This window comes from Triticum urartu, chromosome 6 (assembly GCF_003073215.2).
Source record: "Triticum urartu cultivar G1812 chromosome 6, Tu2.1, whole genome shotgun sequence".
Taxonomy (NCBI): domain Eukaryota; kingdom Viridiplantae; phylum Streptophyta; class Magnoliopsida; order Poales; family Poaceae; genus Triticum; species Triticum urartu.
This window is the reverse complement of record NC_053027.1, coordinates 251,694,994-251,704,337: the sequence shown is the minus strand read 5'-3', so window position 1 is coordinate 251,704,337 and position 9,344 is coordinate 251,694,994. Positions and strand designations below refer to the sequence as shown.

At 41.6% G+C, this 9,344-nt stretch overlaps 1 protein-coding gene across 4 annotated transcripts; it reads right to left on the bottom strand.

Annotated features, from left to right (window-relative positions):
- Positions 1 to 1,323: 1,323 nt before the first annotated feature.
- On the bottom strand, positions 1,324 to 5,775 carry LOC125513017 (probable magnesium transporter NIPA8). 4 transcript variants are annotated; one of them, XM_048678059.1, is made up of 14 exons: positions 5,579 to 5,775; positions 4,544 to 4,810; positions 4,078 to 4,162; positions 3,926 to 3,987; positions 3,495 to 3,580; positions 3,324 to 3,397; positions 2,963 to 3,065; positions 2,752 to 2,880; positions 2,550 to 2,649; positions 2,330 to 2,449; positions 2,154 to 2,244; positions 2,020 to 2,077; positions 1,802 to 1,928; positions 1,324 to 1,723 (listed from the first exon to the last, which is right to left on the bottom strand). In XM_048678059.1, the coding sequence occupies exons 2-14, from the start codon at positions 4,634 to 4,636 to the stop codon at positions 1,562 to 1,564; spliced, it is 1,290 nt and encodes a 429-aa protein (XP_048534016.1). In that variant the 5' UTR covers positions 4,637 to 4,810; positions 5,579 to 5,775; the 3' UTR covers positions 1,324 to 1,561. The 4 variants fall into 4 exon arrangements, with proteins under 4 accessions (XP_048534016.1, XP_048534017.1, XP_048534018.1 ...); XM_048678060.1 differs by having other exon boundaries at positions 2,020 to 2,074; XM_048678061.1 differs by lacking the exon at positions 2,020 to 2,077 and having other exon boundaries at positions 1,802 to 1,911.
- Positions 5,776 to 9,344: the final 3,569 nt, after the last annotated feature.

Below are 9,344 nucleotides of genomic sequence, written 5' to 3'. Positions count from 1 at the left end.
TTATATTTTCCATCACGCGGGGATTCCCAGTCCCAGCCCTAGGCCGCCGACGCCATACTGCCGCCCCCTGCTCCTACGAGTAACTCCTTCCAAATCCAGTTCACCGGCGCCGCTGATTAGTGATTACAATTCCCAAGGTCCCCGTCGTCATCCGGTTTGCTCAATTGAATTGCTCTCTGACTCTAGCCTCTTGGCCATGTATAGCAGTATAGGCACACGCACTGACGCTCATCAGTATTCAGTCATCACAGATTCGACCGTCGGGTATATCGTAATCATATTGTCGTTCATTGATGCATAGCAGGCACTATTCAACAAATGATGCAATGATTTTTTTCGTTTGCAGCAGTGTGTTATCAATATCATGTCATCCAGAAACAGGAAGTATCCATCAGGTAGTGATAAAAGGAAAACAAAGAAACTTGTGGATAAATTGGTACAATCACAAGGCAGTGATATCCATAAATTTCTCAAGAGTAATATTGATGCTTCCGCTGCTTCGATAAACCGAGATGATGAGTTGGTGATGGTTGTCATAGAGGAAGAGAAAGAGCAACCAACTAATGAGAATTCGGAATAGGATCAGGAAAAAGAAAAGGCTGACCCCATATTATTGGATGACATTGACATCACCCCCATCATAAGTGATTTTAGATGCATTTAAGTGTTGTTTAAAATATTATGATGCTCATGTTGTTGTTGTTGTTGTTGTTGTTGTTATATCCATATTAAGGGCCTCGAGTTTTAGTTTCGCCCCGGGCGCCCACAATCTCAGGACCGGTCCCTGAGTTGGTTTAACGATTGCTAAGGTGCGGCATTCTCACACGTTCGTAGTCGGATCTTTAAAGTCTACTCCACCAAAAACGATAGCTACCATTTTATCGAAAGACAGGATATCTTTGCCTATATCACGACCCAAACTAAAAACCAGACAATCCCATCCGCTCGGCCGACCCAACAAACAAAAAGCGTTCAAAAAAATTGTGGATGCGAAAAAAAATGCATCGGCCACCCATTGGGTGACGCGGACCCAAACTAAAAATCAGGCAATCCCATCCGCTCGGCCGACCGAAACAGACAAAAAGCAAACAATACGTGCATCCGTTCGGGTTGGCGCGTTGGAGTCGCCCAAAAAGACAAAAAGCGGACAATACATGCATCCGAAAATCAGACAATCTTATCCGCTCGGTCGACCCAAACAAACAAAAAGCCAACAATATGTGCATCCGTTTGGGTTGGCGTATTGGAGTTGCATTGGAGTTGCTCTTATCATCCCTTAGCTTTTCACATGTTACACAGAAATGGCCGAATAAATGGATAGAATTGAATCAATGAAGTTTATTCTAACATGGTGTGTTTATACATGTAGTGCAAGCAGCTGTTTCAATTACAACATGGGTATGGACAATGTTACAAGTGGAAATGTTGAAACTATACACTGATGTTACAGCTAATTAGTACTACGAGGCAGAACGGACAATTGCCTTGGGAAGTACAAACAATTACCAATTGGCAATATAAAAAATAACATCTGTATTGTGTATCTATAGAACATCACCAGCTATAGATTATCCCAATCAGTGGACCGCAGGGGAATGTACTTTGATCGGTCAGTTCGAATTCCCCTAAACCCTGTTGTTCTCGAGGAAACCATTGGGATTGCAAGCACTGAAGAAGCGCTGATGGTCTCCTCCCCAAGGCCAAGTGACATGGAGCAAGCCGACTGCAAATAAGATGACATGAGGTAGCATACCTGCATCAACGCAAAAGCATACCTTGATCTAGAAAAAGACGCACTGACCTTTGCTCTCGACAATATGTGTTTTGCTTTCACTTTTACTGAGGTTGAGAATGAGTCCATATCATCTACTTCCGTCTCCTCCATCGGCAACTTTCTTGGCCTGCAATTTCCTGATACATGTGCTTCACTGAAAAGGCAAAGTAAAAAAAGACATTCACTGTAAAATGCAATGAAGCATAAGGTTTAACTAGTGGAAAGTGCAATGAAGCAACAAGAACCTGTTCATATCAATTGCCGCGTCCTTTGTGGCGTTAGAGCCATCTTTGGTGTCAGCTACTAAGAATTTCCATGGTCAAAACCATTTTATGTTTATGTAAAAGCACATGAAATCAACTTATTGCCAAGTGCGCACCTTTATTTTCATCAGGTGCTAGCAAGGATATGCCTACGAAGACAAATGTCATGCCCAGCACGAACATTATTATCCTGAGTGTATCAAACACCTAAGGCAAGTCAAAAGCTTCAATTAGTGCATGACCAAACACAAAATTCACTTGCCATTACAAACATTCATGAATAAGAACTTACTTGATACTCTTGAAAGTAAACAAATCCTGTACAAATAGAGAAGAAAGTCCATGCAATCTGAAACATTGGGACAATCAGTATTGCATCAAACAGAGACAGTCCTTCATTCAGTCTCGCCATCTGTGCCACAGTAGAGTCCGATTACACAACAATATCAATCACAACAGAATGTACCATTGTCTCGGAATAATGCATTAGCTTAGTGTCTGCACTACATTACCCAAAATCCAGCTGTACAGAGAAATAACAGAAGAATTGAGTATGTGAACCAGCTGTGGAATTGGTATCTGCTGCTCATGGTCAGCCTCAGCATGTTAGACCTAGTAGTAACCAAATAAAGGTGGGGAGTATTGCAGGGTAGTCAGAAACTCGCAATCAAAGAGGATATGCATGTCATATGCATAAATCTCGGTCAAACCTACAATGATTTCGCAAACAAGACGGAGCAAGATCCAATGGCACCAGATACAATAGCGTAAGAAAAGGGCAGCAGTGTTCGCCAATGTGTGCTAGTATCTTTTGCATTATCTGAAAGAATTGTCTCTCCACTCCTGCAGCAGAGTATTGTAACAGGTAAGAAACAACATAATCGAACGTTTCTAAAGAGGCTAGGTTTTAAGAGGGCAATTTCACCTATAGAGATATTGACTGAGTGCAACAACAAAGACCAATGACATACAATAGAGAACAAAGACCAAGTTGCTGTATTTCGCAATCAGCTGCTCCGGAGTATAAACTGTCCATGTATTTATATCATCAGAAGATTTACTTACAAGTTAGAACACAGATAAAGATAAAGCTGCGGGCTTACAGCTATACATCGTAATAGTATATGCTGCACCCAAGGTAATATGTTCCCTTGCAGGAGCGATGGTGTTACAATTGGCATGGAAACAAAAGCACACCAAAATAAAAACTAAAACTAAATTTCCTTACTGCAATACTAGTCTATAGGGAAACATACAACATAAATAATGTATTAAATAACTCATACCAGGAGATTGGTGATTGCCGAAGGAAACTAAGAAGACATTGCCAAAGACAATAAAAGTTGTGGCTACCATGACCCTGAAATAAAGTAAAATCCTAATTACTCTCATTTCATGATTCAATGTATTCATTCTAATATTTATTAATGTGGTCCCAAGAAGCTAAATATACATACTTCACTGAAATGGTCTTGTTCAACACAACGTAGGCAAATGCAATATTGGATACAAACTGAATTGATCCAAGAGCTGCAAGAAGTGACTGCAGTAAAATTACATGACCAATCATTTTCCAAATCATCTGAGTCACTAGAATGGAACGGGATATGAAAAACATGGTAGAATGAAATTAATTATATACATGCTATACTAAAGAGGCCAACATATGCGGCAAAGTCAACTGAACCTGTTAAGTATGTCTTGTAGAAAAGCAAGAGGGAGGGGGGGGGGGGGGGGGGGGGGGGGGGGGGGGGGGGGGGGGGGGGGGGGGGGGGGGGGGGGGGGGGTTACAATCGCTATAAGCCATTTATTTTTCAGTTGCATATGCACTAGTAGTCTTCCATGCTAACTAACTATAGTTGCTTCAAGGAGAAGGTAGTAATCCAACCTGTGCGGCATATGCAAAGGACATGAAGTTTAGGCAGTTCCCCACAGCGAAAAAGAGTATACCTGGACGCATTTTTATATTATTAGATGTGACAGTTTCCTGTTATTTTATCAAATACATAAGTGAGTGAATAGGCTTATCAGACAGCATACCTATTCTCCAAGTCTGAAAATACATAACTGATTTTGGGACGAATTTGCCATCGCCTTGATTGTTACTTGAGTAGAGCTTTTCTCTCTGCCAAAAGAAACGAAAAAACAATCTTAAAATAAAATTCTAGAAATATGTTTCTTTCATAGAATGTTTGGCAGAATAAAATAATATGCTCAAACAAGATCAGGGGGTAAGCATGCAGAAAGAATGAGCTACATCATTGAGTATTGGCTTGGAAAAGCCACGCAATATATGCCATGTTGTCTGATTCTTTCACATAAAGTGCAAGTTACTGAAAACAAGTTGCTTACTTGAACTTGAGCTGACAGATCACAATCCTAATTCAATAACAGGAAGTTTTCTTATGACAAAAATAGCTAAAAATGCTACATACCATATGGAACCCAGATTTAATTTATCGAGTTAAGTAGATAGGTAAATAGAAAGCAATTGTGCAATACCCACCTGATCATGGCCCAGTTTGAGAAGATTAGTACCAAAGTTTATGGCAACACTACCCACAATATTGATCAACGCTCCTATAATCCAGTCGCCCATGAGTCGAAAAGGAATAAATCCCTCTTACAAATATATGGCATACTCCTCCAACAAGCCACTTCTAGAAGAGCTCATTTCACATGTCTTGCTGTAACCAACTGGAAGAGTTTATTTTGTTCACCGGTCCGCAAGAAATAGTATGGAGATGAAACCTGTGGTGGATGACACGGCAACCTGCAAAAGGAAGGGCACAACTGGCATATGAGTCAGATGCGTATACGATGATTTATCACTCAAAAAGAGCATCATTTGGTGTCCAAAGATGAGCTAGCACCCCCTGAGAAGCTGGCCAATGTAACAGCAAGAAGCTACAACCTTACTGGCTGTGCATAGTATCTTCTGGCGAACATTGCCAGAGAGGGAAACAAACTTTTATGTTAAACAACTGCAAGCTACAATAATCCGTCCACATTTAGCTATCCAATCTTCAATAAGCTACTCCCTCCGTAACAAAATGTAAGACGTTTTTTATGCCCTGTGCAAAACCAAAAAAACGTCTTGCATTTGGTACAGCGGTAGTATTGTTTATTCATTATTTGAGAACTGCACAAGGCTAACATCCTACCGTTTGGGGGAGGTAAGAAGGGCCCTCCCCATATTGATGGCAAAATGTAACCGGCTTTGCCGATTAAATACTAGTACCAATTGTTTGGCCAATTAATCACAGGATCCATCATCTCAGGCTGGGGCAGCGTGAACTGATCGACTGGAATAATGATAATTAATAGTACTCCCCAACCCCGGAGTTGCAAACCCTGTAGATCTCGTCCCAAAACGACCAACAACGCATAAATTACTTCCAAAAATACGAGAGAGGGAGCGTGCGGACGCATTCGCAGCTTAGATCTAGCCTGAAATCGACAATATACGATTCCGACAAGTAAAATGCAAACAATATAGCAAAGGAAGGCACAGGCACGTGTAGATCAAAGCAATCATCACCTGAAACGGAAGGGAAGAAAAAGCCGAGTATGTTCTACACTCTCGTGGTAGTAGGCGCCCTCGGTGGCGGAGCTCGGATTCCTGAGGCGCGCGAGGGGAATGGAGGGAAAGCGGGAACCGGCAGGGGGGGAGAAGAAATGCCGGAATGGGTGGAGAGTGGAGACGTAGACAAAGGAAGAGGACGATGCAGGTCAGGTCAGAGGGTGGTTGGCACGTAAAGAGATCAGCGGAAGCCGTCGGATCTCTATCGGACGAGCAGCGTGGACGGCGGGTCAGGTAAGCCGGAACCGGAAAGGGACGCGCAGGCAGACAGCCGGGCATCTTTTGGCCACAGGATTTATAGAGGAATTTTAAAGGAAAAATCTTTTGATGGTCTTTCGTTTAAAGGAATGGAATCCTGTACAGGATTTCTTTTTTTCCTTCATGTTTTACAGGAAAAGAAAAAAGAGGTCCGACCTCTTGAAAAACTTTCCTGGCGCTAACGATGCGCGAGTCGGCAACTGTTCGATCACTTTTTTTTCGCCTGCATTGCTCATCACGTAGAAATAGACAGAGGAGGAAAAGAAAAAAAAAACTGAGCCCAGATCCATCTATCCCCTCCTCTCACGTAGAAATAGAAACAGCTGACTGGCAGCGAAACGACAACGGACGGCCGAGCGATGCGGCCACATTCGGACGGCGGCCAGCAAACATCGGCAAGCTAGAGAGCATCTACCGCCGACCTGCTTTATATTCAGACCTGGTGCTAATTAGTGGAGAAATAGTCCAGTCCAATTTGCCGGTATGAGTTGCCCCAAGCAATTTCCCCTATCTTGAGTGATAGAGGCAAAGGTGTCCCGATATTTTGATGAGATGGTCGCTATCGTTTTCAGTGGGAGTCGACCTTAACGATCCGATTACGAACGTGTGAGACATCGCGCCTTAGCAATCGCTAGACCAACTTCCGAGGGGTTATTGACCACGCCGGAGCACGATCAACCTGACCACGGGGGTCTGTTTCCTGCGAGCAAACGAAGAACAAGCAAGAAACTGAGATTGCAATATAGATATTGCGAATAAAAGAGGAAAGCTTTATTAATGAAGGTGGGGTTCTGTGACATCTTGGTCTGGTCGTTGGACACAAACGAAGTACGCGAAGTTGCAGCTATGGCGAACTTTTAATCTAAACAAAACCCAAAGTCTAAACGACGCTCTAAGGGCTGTATATATAGAGGAAGAGGAGGGAATTTCGTGGCCCTTGGAGGAGGGGTCCGAAACCAACCCTAACTCTTGTTTTCCCACACATACGGACTCTAAAAACAATCTATACTTAAGTATTTCGAAAATAGATGAGTCTGGCCCAATAATAAGGTGACGCAGCACCTAGAGTAGCCTCTGGACGAAATTTATGAAGTGCCATCTTGTATATTTTCGTCCAAGACTTCATGCACTCCTTATGGTGGCTTCAAAGTCCTGAAATCATCACTTGTAACTCCGTTCTTGATCCCCTTGCGCATGCCATCATCTCCATGCTTGAACTTGCTCCAAGGTTCATTTTTCTTGTTCAAACTAGGCCCTTCATTTGTAAGCAAAACAAATGTATCCAATTTAGGCAGCATCATATTCTCATGAACATTAGAATCGTTACCAAGAAACGAAAGTACCTGATAATTCAATTGGCGTGCGCGAGCTCTAGTAATTGGTCCAGTATGTATAACAGTAGGGGCTGTGGGTGTAACAATGGTATTGATGTCCTCATCATCATCCTCTTCTTGAAATGAAGTCGTCCTCGACGAAAGCTCATCCTCCCCACTCAAATAAGGCTTCAAATCTGCAATGTTAAAAGTGGGACTAACCCCAAAATCTGCAGGCAGCTCAAGTTTATATGCATTATCATTTATTGTCTCTAACACCTTAAAAGGATCAGCAGCACGTGGCATTAGCTTTGATTTGCGCAAATTAGGAAGTCTATCCTTACGCAAATGTAACCAAATAAGATCTCCAGGTGCAAACACAACATGTTTTCTACCCTTATCTCCAACAAATTTATATTTAGCATTCATACGCTCAATGTTTTCCTTAGTTAACTCATGCATTTTTAAAATCAATTCAGCATGTTCTTTATCATCAAAATTAACCTTCTCCGAAGATGGAAGGGGCAACAAATCAATAGGTGCACGAGGTAGGTAACCATACACAATTTCAAAAGGGCACATCTTAGTAGTAGAATGCAATGAACAATTATAAGCAAATTCAATATGAGGCAAGCATTCTTCCCACATTTTCTTATTATTCTTCAAAACAGCTCTAAGCATAGTAGACAATGTTCTATTGACTACTTCAGTTTGTCCATCAGTTTGGGGGTGACAAAGTAGTACTAAAAAGCAGTTTAGTCCCCAACTTAGCCCATAAACATCTTCAAAAGTGGCTAAGAAATTTAGTATCACGATCTAAAACAATAGTATTTGGCACATCATGCAAGCGAATAATTTCACGAAAGAACAAATCAGCAACATTAACAGCATCATCGCTTTTATGACATGGTATAAAGTGTGCCATTTTGAGAACCTATCCACGACAACAAATATGATATCCCTCCCCTTCTTTGATCGAGGTAAACCTAAAACAAAGTCCATAGATATATCCTCCCAAGGAACACTAGGTACAGGCAAAGGCATATATAAACCATGAGGATTGAGTTGTGACTTAGCTTTTTGACATGTAATGCAGCGAGCAACAAAACGCTCAACATCCCGTCTCATCTTTGGCCCAAAAAATGTGTAGCAAATATATCCTCCGTCTTCTTGACGCCAAAGTGTCCCATTAATCCTACTCCATGCGCCTCCTGCAATAACAAAAGACGAACGGAGCTAGCTGGAATGCATCGAAACACAAATCCATCGTTAAGAACGAACTTGTTCCAAGTTCTCCCTTCCTTACAATTCTGTAATACATCTTTAAATTCAGCATCATGCACATATTGATCTTTGATGGTCTCCAAACCAAATATTTTAAAGTCAAGTTGTGAAAGCATAGTATGACGACGAGACAATGCATCAGCAATAACATTTTCTTTACCCTTCTTGTGTTTAACGACATAAGTGAAAGTCTCAATGAATTCAACCCATTTAGCATGTCTACGGTTCAGTTTTGCTTGACTTTTAATGTGTTTCAAAGAATCATGATAAGAATGTATAAAAAATTCCTTGGGCCATAAATAATGTTGCCATGTTTCTAAGGTCCGAACAAGAGCATATAGTTCTTTATCATAAGTAGAATAGTTCAGACTAGGCCCACTCAATTTTTCAGAAAAGTATGCAACAGGTTTGCCATCTTGTAATAACACACCTCCTAATCCAATTCCACTAGCATCACATTCAAGCTCAAAGGTCTTAATAAAATCAGGAAATTGGAGTAAAGGAGCATGTGTCAACTTATCTTTCAATACCGTGAAGGCTTCGTCATGTGCGGTACCCCAAACAAAAGGCACATCCTTTTTTGTAAGCTCGTTGAGAGGTGCAGCAATGGTGGTGAGATCTCTCACAAAACGCCTATAGAAACCAACGAGGCCAAGGAAACTCCTCACTTGTGTGACCGTGCGGCCAACTCTTAATAGCTTCAATCTTAGCTTTATCAACTTCAATTCCCTGTGGAGTAACAACATAGCCAAGAAAAGATACTCGGTCGGTGCAAAAGGTGCACTTTCCAAGGTTACCAAACAAACGTGCATCACGTAGAGCAATAAAAATAGCACGTAAATGTTCCAAATGTTCCTCCAAAGATTTGC

Bases quoted from the DNA above. Each gene is read 5' to 3' on its own strand.
- LOC125513017 (XM_048678059.1), bottom strand. From the start codon at position 4,636: ATGGGCGACTGGATTATAGGAGCGTTGATCAATATTGTGGGTAGTGTT. The intron at 4,163-4,543 runs GTGGGTATTGCA...TTCTTTTGGCAG, and splicing joins TCAAACTGGGCCATGATCAG to AGAGAAAAGCTCTACTCAAG. The intron at 1,929-2,019 runs GTTCTTGTTGCT...TTGCCTTTTCAG, and splicing joins GCGGCAATTGATATGAACAG to TGAAGCACATGTATCAGGAA.